The sequence below is a fragment of the Gorilla gorilla genome, chromosome 12, assembly GCF_029281585.2.
Source record: "Gorilla gorilla gorilla isolate KB3781 chromosome 12, NHGRI_mGorGor1-v2.1_pri, whole genome shotgun sequence".
In the NCBI taxonomy this organism is placed as follows: domain Eukaryota; kingdom Metazoa; phylum Chordata; class Mammalia; order Primates; family Hominidae; genus Gorilla; species Gorilla gorilla.
In genome coordinates, this window is record NC_073236.2 from 84,166,376 (window position 1) to 84,194,373 (window position 27,998).

The 27,998-nt window shown below is 41.3% G+C and overlaps 1 protein-coding gene across 14 annotated transcripts in view; it reads left to right on the top strand.

The window, feature by feature from the left end:
* The first annotated feature begins 4,311 nt into the window (after positions 1 to 4,311).
* Positions 4,312 to 27,998, top strand: part of PPP4R3B (protein phosphatase 4 regulatory subunit 3B) — a 70,617-nt gene continuing 46,930 nt past the window's right edge. For 10 of the 14 annotated variants that reach the window (XM_063695877.1, XM_031008014.3, XM_019021034.4 and 7 more), the window contains exons 1-5: positions 4,317 to 5,148; positions 5,236 to 6,081; positions 7,718 to 7,773; positions 19,198 to 19,296; positions 24,233 to 24,856. In XM_063695877.1, the coding sequence (XP_063551947.1) occupies positions 5,940 to 6,081; positions 7,718 to 7,773; positions 19,198 to 19,296; positions 24,233 to 24,856 (921 nt within the window). In that variant the 5' untranslated portion in view covers positions 4,317 to 5,148; positions 5,236 to 5,939. Of the gene's footprint in view, positions 5,149 to 5,235; positions 6,082 to 7,717; positions 7,774 to 19,197; positions 19,297 to 24,232; positions 24,857 to 27,998 lie in introns of all 14 variants that reach the window. The other 4 variants (XM_055377936.2, XM_055377939.2, XM_019021033.4 and 1 more) reach the window with 4 other exon arrangements.

Sequence of the window (27,998 nt, forward strand, 5' to 3'; positions counted from 1 at the left end):
TATTCCTAGCATCGATTTTACCAATACTTCATAGAGTAACATTCATGGGATTTAGGTGGGATTAACGTAACTTCCAGTTCCAAGGATAGGCCCTGATTTGCCCTGGTCAATCAGTGCTTGACATTCTCTAGACCACAAAACTCTAGGTTTAGGGGTGGACATGTGACCTAAATTAGTTTAATCACATTGAAACTGTGAAATATGTGAAAGAAACTCTCTTTTGATATGGACAAAGAACTACATAACCTTGGGAGATCCTGGCCACCATTTTATGATACAAAAGGAGTAAGCCTTAGGATGAATCTGACATCAGAAAGAAAATTGAGTGGTAGAAGGAAATCAAGATCCTGCTGATACTGTTAAGTCACTCAGTCAAATCAACCTGAGGTTCACCTTATCTTCAGACTTCTCATTTATGTGAGCCAATAAATTCTCTTATCATTTAAACTAGTTTAAATTGGATTTTTTGGTAATTGTAACATTCCAAGGGGGATTTGTTCGAATGTGGCTTTTGTCAAAGAAAAAAAAAAAACCCAGGGGATTTGAAACAGGCAGTCCAAGAAGGCTCCTCCGAGGAAGTGATAATAGTGGCAACATTTAAAAGATAAAATGGGAGTTATTAGGAGATGATTGGTGAGGAAGAAAGCTCCAGACGAAGAGAATACCTGTGCAAAGACAGCAAGCAGGGGCATGAGTCTGAAAAAAGTGTGCGGGTACTAAGATGCAGCTGGAGAGGTGGGCAGAAGCAGGATGAAAAGGGCTTTTTAAGTCATTGAAAGGATTCTGGCCACTGAAATATTTTTCATAACATATAGGGGTGGATAGGATACATCGTATAACGCACATGACAGCCCCTCACAACAAATTATCCAGCCCCAGATGTCAGTGGTGCTTAGGTTGAAAAACTTTGCTCTAGGAAATTAACCTACAAAGATATTGGCACACATAAAACAACTTTTGCACAATCATTTGTTTGAAATTACAAACCATTGGAAATGACACAAATATACAATAAATGAGTTAAATAAATTAGGGTACATTTGTACAGTTGATGCAGGATTTTTCTTGGCCACTTTGACAGCTGGAGACCTCCGGCCGGCAACACCCTAACTACTCGGCCCACCAGGACGTGTCTGGCTTGTGCTCAGGCACGAATCCTGCAGCCACCATGGCCTCAGCCCCTGGCAGGAGGGGGTGTGTGAGTGAACGAGTGCAGGGCAGGAGTGGGCTCTGTGCGGGGCTTGCGGCTGGACCAGGTGTGTCACATTGAGGGAAATGTGGTGGCACCCAAACAGGGGTGCTCATGACCCTGAAGCCCCAGAGGAGGTGTTACAGTATGCTAAGCACTCTTTTAGTTCTGCCGTCTGCAGCCAAACGGACAGTGGCATGTTAACAGCTCTATCAGTCCCATTGCCCCACTCGGGCCCATGGCTTCAGGACTGGCTCTGCCCCACTGCTGCTTCCCATCGCATTGTGTGGGACGGTTGCCCTCCACCAGCAGAGGGCAAAGGGCCACAGTGTGTACAGCCTTCTTTGTATCTGCGTTTGGTGGGTCCCGAGTTTTTCTTCCGCGTCCAAGAATGAGGTTACGCTGACAATCAAAGGGTGAGGAGGGTGGAGAAGAGTTTTATTTGAACTATGAAACAGCTCTCAGGAGAGAGAGGATGCAAGGGTGGTCCCTCACTCAAAGTCAGGTGGTCTCTCTCTCAGTGTGGCTGAGTCCACAGCTTTTATGGGCTCAGAATGAAGGCGTGCATGCTGATTGGTTTGTGAGTATGCAAAAAAGGCTAAAACAACAGCACCACTCAAAGGTAGGTACAACAGTGTAAAAAAACAATTAGGAAAGGATATGTGTAAAATAGGTGAAGGGTGGGGATCAATCAGAAGAAAGCACGCCAAATGGGAAGAGAGGTTCTCAATCTGGTCTGTGGATTTATCCTGGTCTTGTGGCTAGCCTTTAAACCGTCCTCAGCTTGAAGGGTTTCACCAGGGACCTGCCCCTGTCTGCCTAGGATGTGTCTGCCTTTTGCGGCTATCACAGTGGGATACTATGTAGCCATTAAGTAGGATGAGTTAGCTCTATATACACACTGACCCAAAAAAGGCTATCCTGGGTGCGGTGGCTCACCCCTGTAATCCCAGTATTTTGGGAGGCTGAGGCAGGTGGATCACCTGAGGTCAAGAGTTTGAGACCAGCCTCACCAACATGGTGAAACCCCATCTCTACTAAAAATACAAAAATTAGCCGGGCGTGGTGGCGGGCACCTATAATCCCAGCTACTCAGGAGGATGAGGCAGGAGAATCGTTAGAATCCGGGAGGCGGAGGTTGCAGTGAGCCGAGATGACACCTCTGCACTCCAGCCTGGACTGTGTATGAAAAAAAAAAGAAAAAAAAGTGGGGGACAGGGGTTCAGATATGGTGGCTCACACTTGTAATCCCAGCACTTTGGGAGGTCAAAGCAGGCAGATCCCTTAAGCTCAGGAGTGTGAGACCAGCCTGGGCACCAACATGTAGAGACCCTGTCTCCACAAAACATAAAAAGGAAAGAAAAGAATAGTATTCCATTACAGTCATGTGTCCCTTAACAATGGGGTACTTTCTGAAAAATGCATCATCAGGTGATTTTTTGTTGTGTGAACATCATAGAGTGTACCTAAACAAACCTAGATGGTGTAGCCTACTACAGAGGTCCCCAACCTTTTTGACACCAGGGACTGGTTTTGTGGAAGACAATTTTTCCATGGAAACGGGGAGTTGGATTCTCATAAGGAGTGCACAGGTTAGATCCCTTGCATGTGCAGTTTACAATAGGGTTCTCGCTCCTACCAGAATGTAATGCCCCTGCTCATCTGACAGGGGGCAGAGCTCAGGCCGAAATGCTGGCTCCCCTGCCACTCACCTTCTGCTGTGCCGCCCAGTTCCTAACAGGCCCTGGACCACTACATACATATCTACATATAGTTACCTGTATATGCATAGAATATCTCTGGAATAGGACTAGATACATACTTTGTGGGCCCAGTGCAAAATAAAACCGCAGGGCCCTTGTCCAGAAACTTTTCTGAATTTCAAGTTAGTGACAGCAAAACATTAAACCAAGTGCCTATCTGTACAGGTCACCACCATGAAGCCAGCCCTGCTCTGGCAACATACACAGGAAAATGGAATAGAGGTGATCCCAAGAGGAAAATTCTATGAGTGGCAGGAGACAAAGACTAAAAGAAGACTTAGTTTTCACTATATATCTTTGCCTTTTTTTTTTTTTTTTTTTTGAGACAGTCTGTCACTCTGTCCCCCAGGCTGGAGTGCAGTGGTGCAATCTTGGCTCACTGCAACCTCTGCCTCCCAGGTTCAAGTGATTCTCCTACCTCAGCCTCCCAAGTAGCTGGGATTACAGGCCCCCACCACCACGCCGGGCTGATTTTTGTATTTTTAGCAGAGACAGGGTTTCACCACGTTGGCCTGGCTGGTCTCGATCTCCTGACCTCGGGCAATCTGCCCGCCTCGCCCTCCCAAAGTGCTGGGATTACAGGCGTGAGCCACCATGCCCGGCCTCTCTTTTTAATTTCATATGTGTAAAGGCATTACTTATTCAAAACAACAAAAAAGGAAGATTGTGGGCTTATTTGGTTAGCAACTCTTTGAAGTGGAACTTTGATGACTGCCTGAAGCAAAGAACATCTGCTGGGGAAAATGTGGTTATGGGGGGCCCTCAGACCTGGACAAGCACTGAGCCCTGTGCTTTGGAGGGGTCTGAAATCCATGGAATCATGGGACTGTAGCCACCTGCAGCCCACTTTCCCTTTTTCAGACCATGCTGTGGGCACTCTAGAATTCCCTATCCCAAATGCCAAGCCTGACTCCAGGGTCTGCACAATCCTCTTCCCAAGTTCAGTCTTCCTGGGGAGTAACCAAAGGGTGAGGCTTGGACAGAAGGCTGGAGAGTGTCTAACATCAGGCTCAAAAATTGTGTGAAGCATTCTCTGACTCTTCCAAGGCAGAAACGTTATTTTCTCTGAGGTCAAAATACATTTTGTCCACTTTCATCACATCAATTAATTGACTCTATTGTTACGTATTATATTATGATGATTTAGTTCAAGTACATTTTCTGAGGTCTCCTGTAGATTAAAAAAAAAACTATGAATCCAGATTTTGAAATTATTTCTATCAGCATGTGTTCTGTACACTGACCCACGTTGTAGTGTACTGCTGAAGGGTGTCCACACTTAAGGGATCTGGTCAAAACATAAGCACGTTTTAACAAGACCATTGATTAGTTATGACTACAACTCCCAAGATGCACTGCAGGGTCAGTGTGCGCGTCTCCCCTGGTTTTCACCGATCACGCTAATGAGCTGCACAGAAGTGGCAGCTGAACAAGTTGAGAGGCTGTATTAAAGAACGAATATAGCGGGGATGGGGAGCGGGCGTCTATGGTCCCAGCTACTCGGGAGGCTGAGGTGAGAGGATCGCTTGAGCCCTCAATGCGGAGGCTACAGTGAGTCGAGATAGCGCCATTGCACTCTAGCCTGGGAAGCAGAGAGAGACTATCAAAAACAACAAAACGAATAAAGGGATTCTACCAAGAGTGAGCTGGACTGAAATAAACGACACGCTACTACGACCCAGCGCGTGACTATATCCACCGCACAATGTGCGATAATAGCCTCAGTGCAGAGAGAATTCCTCCTTTCCTTATTCAGTGCAAGAGAGCCCTATAGAGAACGCAGGAAATGCCCGCGAGAAACTCAGAAGTATCAAAACAATCACAGATATGTTAGGAAAGTAGCTCCCCGCCACTTCCCTAAACTTATCTGCAGATTTACTTTCCAAGGTTACAAACACAAGAAGAGCACTGTATTTTCATGAAGCGGAAAATGTGCTTTACAATCGCCAGCTACTAAGAGCCTTAACGGTGAAGCGCTCTGCGAGAAACAGGAAATCGTCAACACACTTTCTGCATGAATTGCCTGGAGAGTTGTGTCCATAGACAATTCCTGGTTAGATGCTTAATTGTAGCAGACTCCATAACGGGGTTTAGCGGGTTTCCATTCGGCTGAAAGGGCTCCACGTTCTTTTTCACAGGAAGATTTAAACTTATTTTTCCTCCTCAGGCGGACGAAGTGAGCGTCCTTCCGTCAAGGTATGAAACCCTTTTCCTTCCTTTCTGTCCCTGGTTACTCCGGTTCAAGGCTACGTACTTCCCCGCTTTACTTTGTTTTTTCCTCAGAGCTAAGTTCCTACGAACGTCACATACTGGTGCCAGCCAACAACCGGACGAAGTGCGGAACCGGAGTACCCTTCCACCTAGCGGCCTCTCGCGGCGCAGGCGGGGACGGGGAGATCGCGAAAACCTCCCGCCCAATTGGGACCCCGCGCCAGGAGGCGGGGCCGAAAGAGGACGAAGTCTTGCCGAAGTACTCCCGCCCCAGTCGGGTACCCCTCCTCGCGAGAGCGCCGAGCATTCCGGCCTGGGAAGCGCGTGCAGAAGCGGAGGTGTTGCTCATGGGACTTGTCGGCCGCCGTAGCCCCTGCTAGGACAGCCCGTGCGAGCCTGCTGGAGGAGGAAGAGAAAGGCAGAGAGAGTCGGGTTACAAGATGGCGGATCTGTGGTAGTTACCGCGGCGGCGGCGGCGGCGGTGGGAGAGCGAGCGAGCCCTGGGGGGCAAAGGGACGGGAGAGTGGGTGTATGCGGGGGTGAAGTGAGAGGTAACGGGGCCTCCGGACGGAGGGGCCTCCGGACGGAGAGGCCTCAGTGGCTCTTGTCACCCCTTCTCGCGGCTGAAGCTTTGGAGCCATGGTGAATTCGGGCCTCTCCGAAGCCGCCGCCGCCGCCGCCACCGCCACTACTGCCTTTACCGTCTCCTAAGAGTGAGGAGCGCGGACGAGGTAAGCGAGGAGGCGGCGGCTGGAGCGGTGGAGACAGCAGCCACCATGTCGGATACGCGGCGGCGAGTGAAGGTCTATACCCTGAACGAAGACCGGCAATGGGACGACCGAGGCACCGGGCACGTCTCCTCCACTTACGTGGAGGAGCTCAAGGGGATGTCGCTGCTGGTTCGGGCAGAGTCCGACGGTAAGGTTATCGGAACTGTAGAATAGGGGATAGTGCCTCTGGTTGGGGCACAGCTTGGGTTTAGGGCCCTGGGCCCGTTACCGTTGCTACTCCTTCGGGACAGCGCGTTGGTTCTGAACTAGCTCTTATGTACGGCAAAAACAAAGTACTGTACTTTTGACTGGACTTATCCTCAGAGACCGAGACTGTCTGTCCTTCTCCCATCTCTCTTAAGTATTGGACTCCTTCCTTTCCAGTCCCTCCTCTTTTGAAGAGGGGAGAGTGTGAGAGAGAAGGGAGGAAGTAGTGAGAGACTAGGTACTGATGTCGCCCTAGGAGCTGACACCTTCCTCCCCCTTTATTTTCCTATCCATTATACGTCTAGTACAAACGGTTTAGGGAAACTTTTCTTTCCGAGTGTCGTTAAAAAAAAAATTGTACCAACGGGCCCCAGGTGCCACAGTCGACAGGTGCTGGGGAAAACCGAAAGGCACGTTTTCCTGGCTGTATTGCTGACTGTTGCCACGATACATGGACACACAAGCACATACATCTGTAGTCTGGATTTCTTCGGGCTGCCTTTGTAGAAGGCGCTATGAGAAAGTGAATGCCTTACAATCTAAGCAAGTTGGGACACCAAGGCAGGTTGTAAACCGCTATATTCTTTGGTTTATTGTAGTCATGTGAAGTATTTTAAATTACAAAATGGAGAGCCGTAATTAAAATGCCTTTTATAGTATAATCTGGACTTGATTTGAACAACTGATATAGGCAGTTAGACAAATAATCTTAGGTTTAGTCTTGACATATTTTGTATTCTTGCTCGTTCCCTTTTATTTTAAATAGTCATCACTTCTACAGAAGGTGTTCTTTTGTTCTTAATGAGGAAAGGATAAATGCAGCACTGTAATTTCTATACTAAGTATTTGATCCCTGTCATGATGTTTTTGTTTTGTAATTTGCATTATTTGTTAAACTGGGAATGCAATAAAACAACTTCTGTTAAAACGAATGGCTTGAAGTGGTCATTTAGACCTTAAAATTTTTATTTCAATAAAATTTTAATAGTCATCTAGTCTCCTCATTCCTTGGTTTGAATGTTGGTTTTAGATTAATTTTTTCTTTAAGGGTGTATCGGAATAGGGTGAAATATTTTAGATTAAATATGAAGCCTAGATTTGGAGAGAAAATGTGAATTCGAATACATTTTATTAAGATGTCCAACTCGGTTAAAAGACTTGAAAAGTTTGCGGGGGCGGGGGGCGGGGTTTAAATGTGTATTTTTTTTTTTTTTTTTTTTTTTTTTGGAGACAGAGTCTTGCTCTGTTGCCAGGCTGGAGTTCAATGGCGCGATCTGGGCTACTGCAACCTCTGCCTCCTCTCCCTCTCTCTCAAGCGATTCTCCTGCCACACCCTCCCGTGTACCTGGGACTACAGGCATGCGCCACCACGCCCAGCTAATTTTTGTATTTTTAGTAGAGACAGTTTCACTATGTTGGCCGGAATGGTCTGGATCTCTTGACCTCGTGATCTGCCCGCCTCCCAAAGTGCTAGGATTACAGACGTGAGCCACCGCGCCCGGCTTTAATGTGTATTCTAATTTTTATTCAGGGTTTTATCATTTGAGACTTATGATGTATTATTTTTTATCTTTCAGGATCACTACTCTTGGAATCAAAGATAAATCCAAATACTGCATATCAGAAACAACAGGCAAGTAGTTGTTTATCTTTAATTTGAAAGACTTCATCTGTGATCAAGGAAGTATTAATCTGACAAAGGTGGGAAAGCTTTCCTGACAAGAAAAAAACATGTTTGGTAAACAAAGATCATGTGTATTTCTCTTGCAGGTTAAAAGTTTCAGACTGAAAAGTGAAAGTTTTTGTACTGGTGATAATTATCATTTTTGGATTGAGCCACTGTCGGTTTATTCTAAGATGTATTTATTAGTATTACTTAACTGTAGTTAGCCAAGTCTCTTCTATACCTTGTACATGAAACGTTTTATTCTGAGTCACGTTTAAAGGAAATGACATAGAACAAAATTCAAAGGGATACTCTTAAAGCAAGGAAAGCCTGTTTGTGGTGTGAAATTAAATCCTTTGACTCAAGTAAAGGTAGAGGTTTTGAAGTAGAAGCATTAAATCCTGCTCTTTAATTGTTGTGTATTTTTAATATAGTAATCAATGGATATTTTATAAAAGTGTACATTACCAAGTATGTAACATCTTCTGTTAATATTTATTGTCTTATTTGGGAAAGAAAATGTGTATTGTATTTTAGCATGCCTGATTAATCTGAAAATGGTAGCAGTGATTCAATCTTTTTTATTCTGTGAATGTTTTTATTTTTATTATGAAATATATTAAAATTGAAAAGTGCAGAGAATAATCGGTGTCTACTGTAACACCACCAGATTTAACAATGTTAACGTTACGCCATATTTGTTTCAAATATTTTTGTAATATTGAACATTATGGATAGAGTTAAAGCTTGTTTGTATCCATCCCGTTGTTTACATTCTCCATCCCCTACATAGGTAACCACTATTCTGAAGTTGATGTGTATTCTTTGTGTACATGCTTTTATACCTTTTCTGCATATGTATGTATCCATAAATAATATGTAGTCTGTTGTGTGTTTTTAAACTTTACACAGTGGATATCGTACTCTTACATGTATTCTGCAGCTTGCATTTTTCACACATTCATTTTGAATATTCGTTCATGTTAACAATGTAGATCTAGTTTTCTTTTTAAACTCTGTATAGTATTCTTATGTATGACATACGCTTATTGTTATACATTTGAATTATTTCCAGGTATTCTTTTTTGTGTGTGGTATGTAAAGTCACGATGGCAGAGATTTTTGAAGGAAGATAAATTATTTTAGGATTACATTTACAGCGTCAGTGCCCACTTCAAGGTTTATGAAAATTTGGATGCCCAGAAACAAGTACTTCGTAGTTGGAGGAATAAAATTCTGTCTGTTGTGCAGCTTATTATTACAAAGTCTTACTGTTAAAACAATTATTTTATGTATATAACACATTCTTAATCAGTTATTTGAAATACTTTAAAATTTTCAATATTCAATTCATAGCTTTTTTGTCTGTTTAGAAACTATTGTGTGTCTTTTTTGATGGAGAAGCAAATTAAACATTTGTCCTGAATTGAAAACCTGAAGATGTTTCCTATACCTTAGACATTGTAAGGTAGACATTTAAGTAAATTTAATTTCTCAGTCAGCCAGGCAGCTCTTACTCTCTATCTTTATACCGAATTTTTACCAGATGATCACTTTTAGTTTGTTTTTGTTTGCTTGCTTCTTTGTGGGGAAAGAAATACTAAATTTTTTTTTTTTTTTTTTTACCATATTTCCCTTATCTGCATGAATATAATTATCAGGAACTTTGTTCTTAAATGTAACTAAGTCATAAACAGTTCCCTACAAATTTAGGTTTAATAATGGATTCTTCTCAGATTGTATATAAGATCTTTTAGCTGTTGTTACTTTGGAAACATCACATTATGGAGTAAGTTTGTATTTAAAATAGTCACCTAACATAAGTTAAAAATACACAGTGATTCTGTGAATACTTTAGAATCATTAGGATATGTAGGTAATTTCATGTATAATGTTGCTCTACTAGAAAATTAGTTCTAGATAATTAACATTTTTGTATACACTTAGTATAAAGTATTGGAAAAAATGCATTATTTAAAAAAAATTACACCAGTTGGAAATGTTTTCTGTAATCACATTTAAATAATATACTATTTGGGGTTTTGTAATAGTTTATTTTTTCGTTGGGCTTTTTTTTTTTTTTTTTGCAACATAACATTCAGATGTATAAGAGAACTCTGGTAATGAGAAGAATATGGAAACACTGTAGAAGAGTGAAAAACTTGTGTGAATGATGTTACCTGTTTATTTTTGTTTAAATTGAGTACACTTTTCTAATTGAAATCATAGGGCCATTTAGGGGTTATGTTAAACTTAGTTTCTTTGTAATAGATATGGTTTTTCATATTTTCACCCAAATCTTCAATTTGCACTTTTGAAAATAATTTTTTTGAGAGGGTCTTCTTCTGTCCCTTAGGCTGGAGTACAGTGGTTTGATCACAGCTCACTGCAGCCTCAACCTCCTGGGCTCAAGCGATCCTCCAATTTCAGGCTTCTGAGTAGATGGGATTATGGATGTGAGCCACCATGCTTGACTATTTTTTTTTTTTTTTTTTTTTTTTTTTGAGATGGAGTCTCGCTCTGTCGTCCATGCTGGAGTGTGGTGGTGCGATTTCTGCTCACTGCAAGCTTCGCCTCCTGGGTTCACACCATTCTCCTGCCTCAGCCTCCCAAGTAGTTGGGACTACAGGCGCCCGCCACAACGCCCAGCTAATTTTTTGTATTTTTTAGTAGAGATGGAGTTTCACCATGTTAGCCAGAATGGTCTCGATCTCCTGACCTCGTGATCCGCCCGCCTCGGCCTCCCGAAGTGCTGGGATTACAGGCATGAGCCACCGAGCCTGGCCAACCTTACTAATTTTTAAAAAAATTTGTAAAGATGGGGTCTCGTTATGTTGTCCAGACTAAATTTGCACCTTTAAAAAATTTATTACAAAACTTTGTTGTTGTTGTGTGTGTAGAGATGGTCTCACTGTGTGGCCCAGCCCGATTTGAATTCCTGGCCTCAAGTGATCCTTTTGCTTCAGCACCTCCATGGTGCTGGGATTACAGGTGTGAGCAGTGGCTGTATTCAGCTTAATTTGTAGTTATTTGAAGTTACACAAATTGAGATTTCCAAATACAGTAACATTTTTCTATGTTTGTTAGAATTATCCTTTGTAAAAGGCATCATTTAGGTTATTCAATAAATTAGTCTAGAAAGTTATTAATTTCCAAATACTACATGAAGTCTGTTGTTCATTAGTGGAGTTAAAATTTAAAAAAAATTGTTTTCAGAGATGGGATCTTGCTATGATGCCCAGGCTGAGCTTGAACTCCTAGGCTCAAGTGATCCTCTCATCTCAGCTTCTCCGGTAGCTGGGACTGCAGTAATGGGTTACATTTTTTGTTTCTATTAGCGAGTTTTTTATTAAAAACTTAATGAGTAAGTGAATGAGATATTTATAGGCCATTTTGCTGTATTAAAATATGTTGACTATGGCAGGCATGGTGGCTCACACCTGCAATCTCAGCACTTTGGAAGGCCAAGGCAGGAGGATCCCTTGAGCTGAGGATTTCGGGAACAGCCTGCACAACATAGCAAGATCCCTGTCTCTACCAAAAAAAATTCAAAAATTATCCAGGTGTGGTGGTGTGCAGCTATAGTGCCAGCTACTTCTGGAGGTGAGACGGGAGGATCATTTGAGCTTCGGAGGTTGAGACTGTAGTAAGCCATGGTTGTACCACTGCACTCCAGTTGGAGAGACAAAGTGATTTTTCTGTCTCAAAAAAAAAAAAAAAAATTTGAGTAAATTCAGAGGGGAATGTTTAACATTCTTCTTTTAACATTACAGTTTTAAAATGAGCCAACTACTAAATTGTGTGCTCAAGATACATCTTTTCTTTCAAAAATGAAGTACCAAATTGTGAGCCTAAAAGGAGTTAGAATGAGTCAAGCTGAATGTCATATGACTGGATATTGAAAAGTCATTATTGATTCACATCGCTTTCTTCCTTACTGTGCATAGTACTGAAGTCGTTAATGGAAGAAGATGTACTTACCCAATGAACTTAAGCACTTAAACATGTTGGAAAGAGAAGAGAATCATTATATGATACAACATGAAATAACATACCTGATAGGTGTGACAGAAATTTTAAGTTACTTCAAATCAGTCCCACTGATACTGACTAAATCAAAAGCAGAGTCAAAGCCAGGTGTGGTGGCGTGTGCTTGTGGTCCCAGCTCCTTGGGAGGCTGAGGCTGGAGGATCACTTAAGGCCAGGAGTTTGAGGCTGTAGTGTGCTATGATTGTGCCTGTGCGTAGCCATTGCACCCCAGCCTGGGCAACATATCTTAAAATGATAATAATAAAAAACAAGAGTCATACTAGGCACAGTGGCTCACACTTGTAATCTCAACACTTTGGGAGGCTGAGGCAGGAGGATCACTTCAGGAGTTCAAGACCAGCCTGGGCAACATATTGAGACTCTCGCTGCAAAAAATATAAATTAGCTGGGCATGGTGACACACACCTGTAGTCCCAGCTGCTTGGGAATCTGAGGTGGGAGAATTGCTTGAGCCCAGGAGGTCAGTGCTTCAGTGAGCTGTTACTGTGCTACCGCACTCCAGCCTGGGCGACAGAGCAAGACTGTCTCAAAAAAAAAAAAAAAAAAAAAAAAAACCAGAGTCATAAGAATGTGTACCTATTTAACACAATTGTGTGTTAATTGGGTTTAAGAAAATCCTCATTGCAGTTTTATTTGGAGGCAGGATGTAACAGATGAAACAGATACAGAATGATAATAAGATAGCTTATAACAGTGTTTTACAACAGTCTTCACTGAAAGCCCATGAAAGCATTTCACACATGAGGCAACAAAGGTACAGAAAGGGTAAGATTCTTGACTGAGATTATACAGCAGGTATGTTCCAACACAAAATATAAAAAGTAAACTTGCATTTTCCACAGACTTAGAGCAGTAGAAAATTAAGGAAGAGGTTAATATAAGCTGGAATCATTAAGAAAAACTTCATTCTTGGTGGTGGTAGTGGAAGGAACTGTGATAGGAAAGGAAATATACTTGCTACAAAAGGTATTAAGCCTATTTGTAGCAGTGGTTTCTCCCCCCCCCACCAATCCCAAATATGATAATACACAGGTTCAGAAGGGGACATTACAGGTTCTTGAGTAGGGGCCTAAAGTGATACTGTGTTTAAAGAAATGAGTGTGGCAATGTCATGAATAATAAATTGGGGAGGAGGGATAGGGTGGAGCAGAAGATCTTTGAGTAGCAAGACCTTTTGCAATAATTCAGATACAAAAAATGAAAGTCTATTCCACCATGGTAAATGGACTTGAAGGAACAGAGCTCCAATATATTTTCCAGAAAGTGCTGGAAAATTTGGTAAATGATTAAATATTAAAGAGAAGGAATCAAAGGTCACTGATAGTGTTTTTGAGTCTGGCCAGGAAGGTGATGGTTCTTTCCAGAAAGTGGGAAGTTAAGCAGGTTTACATTAATCTTTTGGTTTGAGGCTTATTAAAAAAAATTTTTTTTAGTATGTAATATATTAGCCCAGTTAAAAATTCAAAAGGTATTTATTGAAGTCTCTTTCCCACGCCAGATTTTGTCCGTACAGTTTCCCTTGCTAGAGGCCACTGACATCACCAGTTTCTTATATATCTTGCTGGAGGTATGCATATGTAAGCAAATATGCATGCAATTGTATGTATTTTTTCACTTTTATTGGTATAAATGGTAGCATACTATATACTGTTTTGTGCTTTGCTTTTTTTTTTTTTTTTTCCATCCGGGCTTTGAAGTTACAGTAAAATAAATGGAAAGAGTTTTTTTTTTTTTTTTTTTTTTTTTTTAGACACAGTCTTGCTTTGTTGCTGAGGCTGGAGTGCAGTGGCGTGATCATGGCTCACTGCAGCTTTAACTTCCCGCGCTCAGGCTCCCACCTCAGCCTCCTGAGTAGCTGGGACTATAGGTGTGCACACCATGCCTGGCTAATTTTTTGTAGATAACGGGATTTTGCCATGTTGCTTAGGCTGGTCTTGAACTCCTGAGCTCAAGCAGCCCACCTACCTTCGCCTTCCAAAGTGCTGGGAATACAGACATGAGTCGTCACACCCAGCCCATGAAAAGGTCTTAAAATGAACATCTGGGAATAGAGATAGGGTGAGACTTTCCGGCAGGAGATTCTAATTTAAGAATCATAAAAGGCCTAGCATGCCAGTAGTAGTCCCAGCTTTTCGGGGCTGAGGCAGGAGGATCACTTGAGACCAGGAGTTTGAGGCTGTAGTTCATGATGATCACACCTGTGAATAGCCAACTGCACTCCAGCCTTTTAAAAAAAAATCAGATGAATTATGAATTTTTAGCTACAAGATAACCTCCTTTGAGGTAATAGCTATAAATTGAGAAAAGAACAGAGCTCAAGACTGAGTCTTGTTGATCTGACCACATATATTCATTCATCCAGAAATACCTCATTGAGTGCTGCTTCTGGCTGGTCACTATCTTTTCTTTTGGAATTTTTTTGGAGGCAGGGCGGTGGTTTTGAGATGAGACTGTCTCCCAGCCAAAAGCACAGTGGCATAATTAAGTCTCACGCAGCCTTGACCTCCTAGGTGCGATCCTCCCACCTCAGCCTTCTGAGTAGCTGGGACTGCGGGCGCATACCACCATACCTGGCTAATTTTTTTAATGTTTAGTAGAGATGAGGTCTCACTATGATGCCCAGGCTGGTTTCAAACTCCTGCGCTTAACAATTCTCCCTCTTTGGGCTCCAAAAGTGCTGGGATTACAGGCATGAGCCTCCATATCCAGCCAAGTTGGGATTTTTAAAGTAAGCTTTTGAAGAGTTTATGCAAAGTGATGACATGATCCAAAATACTTAATAGTATTAATCTGTGGAATTGAAGAGAAGCAATAAGTGGGAAACTCATTGGGAGATTGCTGCATAGTCCAAGCAAAAGATAATGTTGGATTGGATTGAGGTGATAGAGATGGACAGAGATGGATGGATTTTGTGATCTTTATTGAAGGTAGAATTGACAGGGCATGTGATGGATCAGTTATTGGTAATCAGGAAGAAGAAAGATCAGCAACCATTGACTGTTTCCCAGGGTCAGTCCTCAGCATTGGAAAAGAACTCTAAATATAAACCCCATTTAGTTTCTGGTATTTTGACAAGATCAGAGAAAAGAATTTAAAGTTAAGAATGAGGGGCTGGGTGCAGTGGCTCCCACCTATAATCCCAGCACTTTGGGAGCCCAAGGCTGGCAGATCACCTGAGGTCGGGGGTTCAAGACCAGCCTGGCCAACATGGTGAAACCCTGTCTCTACTAAAAGTACAAAAATTAATCCGGTGTGGTGGCACACGCCTGTAATCCCAGCTACTCAGGAGGCTGAGGCAGGAGAATCACTTGAACCCAGAGGTGGAGGTTGCAGTGGGCCAAGATTGCACCACTGCATTCCAACCTGGGCAACAGAGTGAGACTCTGTATCAAAAAAAAGAAGAGCAAAAGAAAGTGATGATGAAAAGGTGCTCAGTTACCTTAATTCAGATTTCATTGTTTACCTGGACCTTCTCTTTCAATGTTTACCTGGACCAAACATTGATTGTAGCCAAAATGGAAAAGGCATTGGATGGCTGGATAAAGGGTTTTGGATTTCATTCTGTTAGTAATATCCATTGACCTGACTGTAGATGGTACTATCTATAGATCTAGTCACCAGAAGGACCAAGGCATGGTTAGAAGATTGCGGCTTTGAACCCCATCCGCCATCCTCCAGAAGGGGAGAGGGGCTGAGGGTTTATTAATCACCAGTGGCCAGTGATTTACTTAATTATACCTGTTTAATGAAGCCTCCATAAAAGCCCATTAGGACTGGGTTTGGAGAGCTCCCAGATAACTAAGTGGAAGTTCCTGGAGGATGATGTGCCCAGGGAGGTAACGCAACCTTTGAGCCTCTTACCCCATACCTTGCTTTATACCTCTCTTCATTTGTATCCTTTAAAATATCCTTTATATTATAATAAACTGGTAGATATAACTGTTTCCCTGCATTTTGTGAGCTACTTTAGCAAATTAATCAAATCCAAGGAGTGGGTCATGGGAAGCCTGATTTATAGTCATTTGGTTGGAAGCATAGGTAAAACAACGCAGGCTTGCAATTGGCATTAGAAGTAGGGGGCAGTCTTGTAGGGCTGAGCCCTCAACTGTGGTATCTGACAGTGTCTCCGGGTAAACAGTGTCGAAGGTGAATTGGAGAACACCCACCTGGTGTCTAATATGGAACTGATTGATTATTGGTGGGGAGAAATCCTCACACTTCTTGGTGATGAAGGTGACAGCAGTGATTTGTGTTGTGATAGTGTAGTATGAGAAACTGTTTATTTCTATATTCTCATACTCAACTTTTGTGAATTATTGTAGCCTATATGTGGAGATAACTGCAAATATTTTGTAACTTAAACTATCCTAACTCAAACAAAATGGGTAGGTGCCTTAAAAGGGGTTGATGATGATATAAGTACAAATGAACTAGATAATGGTTAAATTTACATTTACTGCTAGTGTAAACTGTCAACCATGCGACAAAGCAGAAACAATGATGTAATAGATCTGACAAGAAGTTACCCCTCTCAAAAAGTTCAGTTATTAAAAAGATAATTTTTTTTACTTTTTTTTTTTTTGAGACAAAGTCTCACTCTTGTCCCCCAGGCTGGAGTGCAATGATGCAATCTCGCTCACTGAAATCTCCACCTCCCGGGTTCAAGTGATTCTCCTGCCTCAGCCTCCCGAGTAGTTGGGATTACAGGTGGCTGCTACCACACCCGGCTAATTCTGGTATTTTTAGTAGAGATGGGGTTTCAACCATGTTGGCCAGGCTGGTCTCAAACTCCTCACCTCAGGTGATCCGCCTGCCTCGGCCTCCCAAAGTGCTGGGATTACAGGTGTGAGCCACCGTGCCTGGCCAATAATTTTTTTTTTAATTAAATATGGGAGTCTTACTGCATTGCCCAGGCTGGTCTCAAACTCCTGGCCTCAAGTGATCCACTTGCCTTAGCCTCCCAAAATGCTAAGATTACAGACTTGAGCCATTGCATTCTACCAAAGGATAATTTTAAATATGGATTTATATCCACTGTTACGTTTGGGTATACTATGCCTTAAGTGTATATTGGGTCTTAATACTAACTAATGATATGGAGTCATTACAGTTCAAACATTTAAAAATTTTGCTTATGTTATCTTCTTATAAGACTTTTCTATTTTAGCATGTGTTTTATAATGTATTAATATACTAATATATTTTTGTATATAATAGATAAGCGAATTAAACTGCAGTCAAGAATGTTTTGGAGATCACTGTTTGTGAAGCTGTTTTGAGGAATGCTCTAAGAAGATGACTTGGGAATGTAGGGAGCCTGGGCGGGTACCCTGGTGTTTTAACCAGCACTGACCAGAGTAGCTCTATTTATGTCTTTTTTTATATATGGAGGTTCTTACTGAATTTTTGTTTGTAGAAGGGGTTCTGGTTTTTTTAAAAAAGGTTTGAAAACTTTTGTGGATGATGAGAGAAACTGAAGGATTTCTTTTCTTTTTTTTTTTTTTGAGACGGAGTCTCGCACTGTCGCCAGGCTGGAGTGCGATGGCTTGATCTCGGCTCACTGCAACCTCTGCCTCCCCGGTTCAAGCGATTCTTCTGCCTCAGCCTACTGAGTAGCTGGGACTATAGGCACGCGCCACCATGCCCAGCTAATTTTTGTATTTTTAGTAGAGACGGGGTTTCACCATGTTGGCCAGGATGGTCTTCATCTCTTGACCTTGTGATCTGCCTACCTTGGCCTCCCAAAGTGTTGGGATTACAGGTGTGAGCCTCCGCGCCTGGCCAAAACTGAAGGATTTTAGACAAAGGAGTGACTTGAGAGAATTTTAGACTAACTCTGCTAGCAAGTTTCTCCCAAAAAGCATAGCCAGGAAGAAGGTAGAACACAGATTTCTAGCTATTTTTACCTGATTACACAGAAAATAAGAAGTATTAATCTGAGGCCTGGATTAATTAAATAATATTTTTCATTTACTGTTTAAAGCCAAAAAGTACTGAAATGTTCCCATTTTCAACACTTCGTCTTGGATCTGGGGATGATTTTTAGTTTTGTATTAATGTCAGGTCATAATATTTATAAGTACTACTTAAATGAACAAGTTATTACATATAAGGTGTTTTGTAGATTATATTTTTGGTAGCGTATAAACTGAGTTTGTATTTTTTTGAAAATCAAAGTTTTAGCCACGTTAAACTTTCATTATTATATATCCTTAAAAGATTGTTCATTTGAGTATTGCATAGTGTTTTTGGTGTTTAAAAATGTGTGTGTAGGCTGGGTGCAGTGGCTCACACCTGTAATCCCAGCACTTTGGGAGGTCGAGGCAGGCGGATCGCTTGAGCCCAGGAGTTGGAGTTCCAGACCAACGTGGGCAAAATGGTGAAACCCTGTCTCTACAAAAAATTAATGTGGCGTGGTGTGTGCACCTGTAGTCCCAGCTACTCGGGAGGCTGAGGTGGGAGGATTGCTGGGGCCTAGGAGGTCGAGGCTGCAGTGAGTCGTGATTGTACCCCTACACTCTAGTCTGGTTACAGAGCAAGACCCTGTCTCAAGGGGGAAACAACAACAAAATATATATATGTATATTTGTGTGTATGTGTGTGTGTGTGTGTGTCTATGTTTTATTTTAAATCCAAACCTTGGTTTCTAATACAAGGGGTGACAACCTTTTCCTAAAAATGTAACTAACCCTTTGGTAGGCATATAATTGAAGACATTCTAGGATACTGCTTACCTAAACCTTGGGCTAATTTTTCTACACCCTAAGCTAAGGTACTGAACTGGGTGCTGTTGGTAGCACTTGTAAATAAGAGCAAATAGCTTTGTTTCACCATGGTGTTACATTTCTTAAGATCCTGAAGTCTTTTCCAGATATAAAAAAAAAAAAAAGGCAAAAATAGAGTTAGGCCTTAACGTATTTTCAGGTATTAGTTAGCTTATTTTAACCAGCTCAAAGGGAAGGATAAATACATAGGTAGTTAGTGAATGGGACAGCTGATTTTCTGGAAGCATCAGAAAGTAGATGGTTGGAATGTCTTTGTTACAGTTTTGGCCAAGAATGGCTAGCCTTTTTATAAATATTATTTGAGTAACATGAGTCAGAGCCTACTAGCCTGTTTTAATATTTTTTGTTTTAGAAAATTGCTCTATGTCATTTTTAGTATCAAAGCTACTATTGTATTGCCAATATATTACTAATAATGCCAATCAGATATACTTTGATTACTCATATCGGGGCATTTGTCATTGCTGTGTTGTTTCCAGTCCTCTTGATTTCTATTTGTACTTTGTAGATACCTCTTTTCTAGTGTGATGATGTAGAAATATTTATTTTTAAACAGGATACATTAATTGTTTGGTCAGAAGCAGAGAACTATGATTTGGCTCTGAGTTTTCAGGAGAAAGCTGGCTGTGATGAGATCTGGGAAAAAATTTGTCAGGTAAGTTTCTTTTTATAATATTTAACTTAATGTTGGCATCTTTTCTTGAATTTTGGTTTCCTTTTTACTTCAAACATATGTATTAGGATGTGGAGAGATAGTGTCTTAATGTGAGACTTGATACTCTAACTTGAAATTTTTTATATTCTACGGCAAATTATTTTACTTTAAGTTTTTTAAAAACAACTTTGTCATATTTTTGTTTCACCACTTTAGATTTTGATAGCATATACTCATAATTAATACCTTATATTATAAAATGGCAAGTACTTTAAGCAAACCAAAAGAAGGTTAAGTAATTAAGTCAAGCTTTTAGATTAAAAACATAAATATTTGGTCATATGTTTGCCTAATGTTTATGCATACTGTACCAGGCACTAATGCTCAACAGTATTCATGACTTCAGTTTATGTGGAACTTAGAGTGTAGCAGGGTATATAGAATATGTGGTAACTCTTAAGTAACTAGAATTTTTTTAAAAGAAACCTTTTATTTTAGAACAGTTTTAGATTTACAGAAAATGTAACTATAATGCAGAAGACAAACATCTTCTCTTATTTAGAACTAGGATATTGATTTACATATCTGCTAGAACATAAATTTATATGGTGGATAATTTATTCTAGTGATTACTGTATTAGATTATACCTTGTCCCATCCTACTACCCCACCCCTATATGTCAACACCTACTTTTTAATACATGATCTTGGATATAAGTGTATTTGTCCATCCGGACGCAGTTACTCACGCCTTTAATCCTAGAGCTATGGGAGGCCGAGGCAGGCGGATCACCTGACATCAGGAGTTCGAGACCAGCCTGGCTAACACGGTGGAACCTCATCTCTACTCAAAGTACAAAAATTAGCTGGGCGTGGTAGCGCATGCCTGTAGTCCCAGCCACTAGGGTGGCTGAGGCAGGAGAATAGCTGGAACCTCTGAGGGAGGTTTTAGTGAGCCAAGATAATGCCACTGCACTCCAGTCTGGGCGACAGAGTAAGACTCTGTCTCAAAAAAAAAAAAAAAAAAAGTATTCGTCCTAGAAATTTCTGTGGAAATTTGTTTATTACTGTTTTCACTTAGGTAGTTCAGGAGGTCTCCAAGAGCACTCTCAGTTTCCATAATTCACTGGAAAGACTCAAAGAATTCAGCAAAGCTGTTATACTCACAGTTACAGTTTATTATAGCAAAATGATACAGATTCAAATAACCAGTGGGAAAAGGTGCATAGGGCAGGGTCTAGGAGAGTTTCAGGCTTGAGCTTCCAATTCTCTCTCCTGGTGGAATCACGCAGACAGCACTTACTTCTCCCAGCAGTGATATATGGCAGCATACATTCAGTATTGCCAACTAGTTAAGTTTACCCAAACCTTCGTGTCCAGGGTTTTCATTGGAGATTAGAGTTTATGTAAGCATGGCTGACCGCCTGTGTGGCTGACCTTATTCCAGCACCTCCAGAGGTCAAGAATATCTTATGGTCCAGGGCCCCCACCACATAGCACATTGTTAGCATAGTATGTCTGGCATAGGTGAAGTCCCCCAGGTAAACATTGTTATGAAGCAGGATATTCTGAGTGCTTAGAGTTTACCTCTCTGGGGCTAGATAAGGGCCAAACTTTTCCTTTGGCAAGGTCAGTCCTTTACTGCACAGGCCACTCCTTGACCAAGACTCCCTTACACCAAAAAGATCATATTTGTGTGAGCATCTACATTTAGCATAGGATTTATATCACAGACAGAGAAATAATATCAGTATGAATATACCTAGTATTTGGGGCCAGTGTGGAGTAGAGATAGGTTTAAAGAAAGAACTAACTTTTCCTATAAAACCATGTCATACCTTTTGTATTTTTGTACTGCTTTGATTTCTTATTTCTCTCCTTGATCTGCAGATTGTACCTTATGATAAACTTGTACAGAACTGTGTACCACAGAAACTGATAGTCAACAAAATCCAGCTTTTTGTCAGTCCAGTGATTTTTTTTCTTCTTAGGTTCCAGACCATGATTCTGTAGGGCCAGTGACTTTCATTTTTCTTAGTTTAGTTTAGTTTAATTATTCAAATAACTGCAGCATGGGCCAGTGGTTTTTCTATCAGCATTACATCCTCAGGAAGCTTTAACTCAGTCTCCCAAACATTTGATCATCAATATCAGTATTATAAGATTTATATAGATAAGATAGTTGGATCAACAATACTAGTGTTATACCATGTCACATTATGGTAGTAGATGTAACCTGAAAAGTAAGAGTTGGTAGATTCTAGCACATTACTAGAATCCCACGTAGTCATTAACAGTTGGTCTGGGTCTGGGCGCAGTGGCTCATGCCTGTAATCCCAGCACTTTGGGAGGCCGAGGCAGGAGGATCACGAGGTCAGGAAATCAAGACCATCCTGTCTAACACGGTGAAACCCCGTCTCTACTAAAAATACAAAAAATTAGCCGGGCATGGTGGTGGGCACCTGTAGTCCCAGCTATTTGGGAGGCTGAGGCAGGAGAATGGGATGAACCTGGGAGGCGGAGCTTGCAGTGAGCCGAGATCGCGCAGTTGCACTCCAGCCTGGGCTACAGAGCGAGACTCTGTCTCAAAAAAAAAAGAAAAAAACAGTTGGTCTGGTTCATCATCATATTGTATGACAAAACGTCTCCCAGAGCAGTGTCACTCTTCAAAGCTTACAGGCTCCCATTTGACCTTGTCAGGTTTTAAGAGGAGGGGTGGTTTTGGCAAACCTATTGCTTAACCCTTCCAGGCATCTGTTATAACTGAGCTAAGAGACAATGTCATCTCTTGCCTTCAGCCTTTCTTGAGGCATCACTGCTTTTTTTTTTTTTTTTTTTTTTTTGAGACATGGTCTGGCTCTCCCCAGGCTAGAATGCAGTGGTGTGATCTAAGCTCACTGCAACCTCTGCCTCCCAGGCTGAAGGGATTCTCACTTCAGCCTCCCTAATAGCTGGGACTACAGGCGTGCGCCACCATGCCTGGCTAATTTTTGTATTTTTTGTAGTGACAAGGTTGCACAGGCTGGTCTTGAACTCCTGAGCTCGTGATCTGCCTGCCTCAGCCTCCCAGAATGCTGGGATTACAGGCATGAGCCACAGTGCCCAGCTTAGGCACCAATGTTAATACTGAATTTTCCTTGTTACATTACTCATTTTTTCATGTTTTTTTCCCTCTTTTACTGTTTCTCCTTTCCATTTGTCATTGTTTTTTTAATTTTATTTTTTTCTTTGTCATTGATTTTTATTCAGACTTTTCCACCTTTGGAAGGGATATTAGATCGCACTCTGATAGCCCAGCAAAGTTAACTCTTTACTATACAACGCAGCACTCTACTTCTTAAAATCTGTGCATGTTGCTGAATATATATTTAGTTTTTTGCTCCTAACTACTGCATGATATTTCACAAAATCATATCTCATGTTTTACTTTTTCAGTTCTGGGAAGTCATTACTGATCTTTGAAAGAACAATTTCAATTTCAATAAGCGCCATATTACTTATTTCTTAACCACCCCTGCCCCCTGCCCGCCTTTTTTTTTTTTTTTTTTTGAGACAGAGTTTCGCTCTCGTTGCCCAGGCTAGAGTGCAGTGGTGTGATCTCGGCTCACTGCAACCTCTGCCTCCCGGGTTCAAGCAGTTCTGCTGCCTCAGCCTCTCGAGTAGCTGGGACTACAGACATGCGCCACCATGCCCAGCTAATTTTGTGCTTTTAGTAGAGACAGGGTTTCTCCATGTTGGTCAGGCTGGTCTTGAACTCCCGACCTCAGGTGATCCGCCCACCTTGGCCTCCCAAAGTGCTGGGATTACAGGCGTGAGCCGCCACCCCTTATAATGAGAAAATAGAACAAAAAAGCTTCCCTGAAAAAGTTTGATGGTTTGGATAGTTCAGAGTGTCTTAAGGGGATTGGAGAATGATGAAATAGAAGGAACCATTGGAGAGAAATAAATTATAAAAACAAGAGCAAAGATAATTTTTATATGTTTAGCTTTGAGAAAGCATAAGTTTAGAAGTACATATGCAAATGTTAACCTTAGGAAATGGTATAGACATTTCCTTTGAAATGAATGAAGGAAATGTGTGAAGGTAAGTTGTGAGATGGAGAAATGTTAGAGGAAGTTGAGTACTGATGGGCTTTTTATTCAAAGGAAGCCTCTTATCTTCTGAGACTTAAAGGGGAAGGTAATGTTTGAGAAGTTGGAAAGTGAAAAAATATTTAAAGCAGCAGCTGTAAGGGATGACGATAGGATTATAGACTAGAGAATTTTTATTGAAAAACCCTATTGATAGTGTGGATTTATTGTGAATCCATACAGCAGAGTTCATTGGCTGTCTCTGAGACGTTATGATCAGATTGTGTTGTAGTAATACAATCCTAAAATTTCAGTGGCTTGTCACAACAAAAGTTGATTTCTCCTTAATGCTGTTTGACCAATAGGGGAAGGGGCCCTACTCATGAGAGTCATTCAGGGACCAAGCTGGAAGAGAATTCATTTTATTTTATTTATTTATTTTATTTTAATTTTTTATTTTATTTTTTGAGACAGAGTCTTGCTTTGTCTCCCAGGCTGGAGTGCGGTGGTGCGATCTCAGCTCACTGCAACCTCCACCTTCCAGGTTCAAGCGATTCTCCTGTCTCAGTCACCTGAGTAGCTGAGATTACAGGCGTATGCCACCACACCTGGCTGATTTTTGTATTTTTAGTGGAGTCGGGGTTTCACCATGTTGCCCAGGCTGGTTTTGAACTCCTGACCTCAAGTGACCTGCCTGCCTCAGCCACCTAAAGTGCTGGGATTACAGGCGTGAGCCACCGTGCCTGGCCTAGACTTCACTTTTAATTAGTAGTGACTAGCCAGGCATTTCCAAATGATTTGATTTCCAAAATTTTGAATTATTTTGTATTTTAAGGTAATTAGCTGTATACTTGGATATTTTTAGGTTCAAGGTAAAGACCCATCAGTGGAAGTCACACAGGACCTCATTGATGAATCTGAAGAAGAACGATTTGAAGAAATGCCTGAAACTAGTCATCTGATTGACCTGCCCACATGTGAACTCAATAAACTTGAAGAGATTGCTGACTTGGTTACCTCAGTGCTCTCCTCACCTATCCGTAGGGAAAAGCTGGCTCTCGCCTTGGAAAATGAAGGCTATATTAAAAAACTATTGCAGCTGTTCCAAGCTTGTGAGACCCTAGAAAACACTGAAGGCTTACACCATTTGTATGAAATTATTAGAGGAATCTTATTCCTAAATAAGGCAACTCTTTTTGAGGTAATGTTTTCTGATGAGTGTATCATGGATGTCGTGGGATGCCTTGAATATGACCCTGCCTTGGCTCAGCCAAAAAGACATAGAGAATTCTTGACCAAAACTGCAAAGTTCAAGGAAGTTATACCAATAACAGACTCTGAACTAAGGCAAAAAATACATCAGACTTACAGGGTACAGTACATTCAGGACATCATTTTGCCCACACCATCTGTTTTTGAAGAGAATTTTCTTTCTACCCTTACGTCTTTTATTTTCTTCAACAAAGTTGAGATAGTCAGCATGTTGCAGGTAAGTAAAAAGATACTCTTCACAATTCCATTTTTCAGATATTTAGTTCCCTTAATAGTTCAAGCAGGTGTTTGTACCCTCTATTTTTTGAAAGATTTATTTTGTTTAAATACACTATTAAGTACATTTAAAGTAAACAAAAGAAATTGGGACTTTATGTCTTGTGGTTTTAGCGCAACCTTTTATTTGTTTTTTTGAGTCGGAGTCTCGTTCTATCGCCCAGGCTGGAATGCAGTGGCGCGATCTCAGCTCACTGCAACCTACGCCTCCCGGGTTCAAGCAATTCTTCTTCCTCAGCCTCCCGATTAGCTGAGACTACAGGTGTGCACTGCCATGCCCAGCTGATTTTTTTGTATTTTTTGTAGAGACGAGGTTTCACTGTGTTGCCCAGGCTGGTGTTGAACTCCTGAGCTCAGGCAGTCCGCCTGCCTCAGCCTCCGAAAGTGCTGGGATTATAAGCGTGAGCCACCGCGCCCAGCCCAGCCTTTTATATTTTTAAGTAGCCTGTGTTTTAGCTTTTTATACAATTTAGTATTTGTGTTTCTAAAATTGAGGTAGAATATACATAACATAAAATTCACCGTTTTGACTATTTATTTATTTATTTATTTATTTATTTTTTGAGATGGAGTTTCACTCTTGTTGCCCAAGCTGGAGTGCAATGGCATGATCTCAGCTCACCGCAACCTCTGCCTCCTGGGTTCAAGTGATTCTCCTGTCTCAGCCTCCTGAGTATCTGGGATTACAGGCATGTGCCTCCACGCCGGGCTTGTTTTGTTTGTTTGTTTGTTTGTTTTTGAGACGGAGTCTTGCTCTGTCGCCCAGGCTGAAGTGCAGTGGCGCGATCTCGGCTCACTGCAAGCTGCGCCTGCCGGGTTCACGCCATTCTCCTGCCTCAGCCTCCCGAGTAGCTGGGACTACAGGCGCCCGCCATCACGCCCAGCTAATTTTTTGTGTTTTTAGTAGAGACAAGGTTTCACTGTTTTAGCCAGGATGGTCTCGATCTCCTGACCTTGTGATCCACCCGCCTCCGCCTCCCAAAGTGCTGGGATTACAGGCGTGAGCCACCCCGCCCAGCCCAATTTTTTGTATTTTTAGTAGAGGGGGGTTTCTCCATGTTGGTCAGGCTGGTCTCGAACTCCCAACCTGAGGTGATCCACCTGCCCCGGCCTCCCAAAGTGCTTGGATTACAGGCATGAGTCACTGTGCCCGGCCAGTTTTCAACAATTTTTAAGTGTACAATTCATTGGCATTAAGTATATTTGCAGTGTTATGCAGAAGTTACCACTATCGATTTCCAGAACTTTTTCATCATCCCAAACAGAAACTCTGAACCCATTGAACAGTAACTCCCCATATTCCCTCCTTCCAGCTCTTAGTAACCACTATTCTACTCTTTATGAATTTGCCTATTATATATATCGATGATGCAGCTATTTTTTATTATTATTATTTTGAGACGGAGTTTCACTCTTGTTGCCCAAGCTGCAGTGCAATGGTATGATTTCGGCTCATTGCAACCTCCACCTTCTGGGTTCAAGCGATTCTCCTGCCTCAGCCTCCCCAGTAGCTGGGATTACAGGCACACGCCACCACACTCGACTAATTTTTTGTATTTTTAGTAGAAACAGGGTTTCACCATGTTGGCCAGGCTGGTCTCAAACTCCTGACCTCAGGTGATCCTCCTGCCTTGGCCTCCCAAAGTGCTGGGATTACAGGCGTGAGCCACTGCACCTGGCCGATGCAGCTATATTTAACCCTTTTCCTGTCTGTCCTATGAATACTCGCCAGTAGTGCTTGGCTGCAGTGTTTACCTTGAGATAACTTTGCCACAAAATACCTAGCTTTTTTTATTATTTTTGCATTGCTGTGGCATATTGACTTTGGAAACAGAAGACATCATTCTATTTATAGCATTCTGGTTTTAATAGTGATATTTTCATTTACAAAATATAGTAATTCTTAATCACTGAAAATGTCAAATCGTAGAAAACGTAGCACTCCTGCACATGGTATTGTCATTCTCGAACAGTTGTTGCCCGAGGATTCGTTTGTTGAATCTGATTTTTTTTTCGAAATAGACGAATCTGATGATTCAAACAATTCTGATGTTAGTTCTGTTTAGAAATAACTCCAAGAACAGTTTTTATATTTTATTTTCACCTTGAAAATCAGATTTGCTTCAGCCTCAAAGAGCGTGTTTATGTAAAAGTAAGTGAGTCCTTGCAGCAAGCTGTACTTTTTTTTTCTAAGTGGGTAAAGGGTTAAAAGTATGTTTTCTTCCATTTTGAGAGATACTGTTATTATTGGGGTGTATACGAGTATGTGGCTATTTGCTATATGAAGGTGATTTTATTCTGTCTCCTTGAGTTGTGAAATAGGAGTTTTATACTATATTTATCATGTTAATCCTTTACACCCTAACAGTATAGTAAGCATGCTTTTTAAGTACTTGTCTTACTTGTAACAGTAGACTATACTCAGCTTTCTGCATAACTGCTTTTGTTATTTCCATATCATTCACTAAGTTTATTGAGCAGCTACTATATACTTAGTGTTGTGGATCTCAGAGTGTGGTTTGTGAACCTCTGGAAGTCCCTGAGACCCGCTTACAGGCATTTATGAGGTTTTCCTTTTTCTAGTTTGATGTCAGTGTGAGGCCGTGTTTTTTTTTTTTCCATGTACTTTTGCCTAAAGAACATATTGCAACAAACTGAATGCCAGAAAAGATAAATGAGTATCTGGTTGTCATTTGTTAAGCCAGGTATTGAGATTTGCAAAAATGTAAAAGGGGCTACTCTTTTTTCTAAAAGTTTAAATTTTGGATCATATAGCTGTTTCTTTTAAAAAATATTTACATAAACATAAAATGACTTATTTTAAAATGAATTCATAAATATTTTCACGAGTCTTGGTTTTAATTGTAATTATGGTAAATATTGATGAACATAACCTGCATAATAAAAGCTCTTCAGGGTCCTTCATAATTTTTAAAAATTTATTTTATTTTTTATATAGAGACAGGATCTCACTGTGTTGTCCAGGCTGGTCTCAAACTCCTGACCTCAAGTGATCCTCCCCACCCTCCCAAAGTGCTGAGATTATAGATGTGAGCCACTGTACCCAGCCTCTGCATAATTCT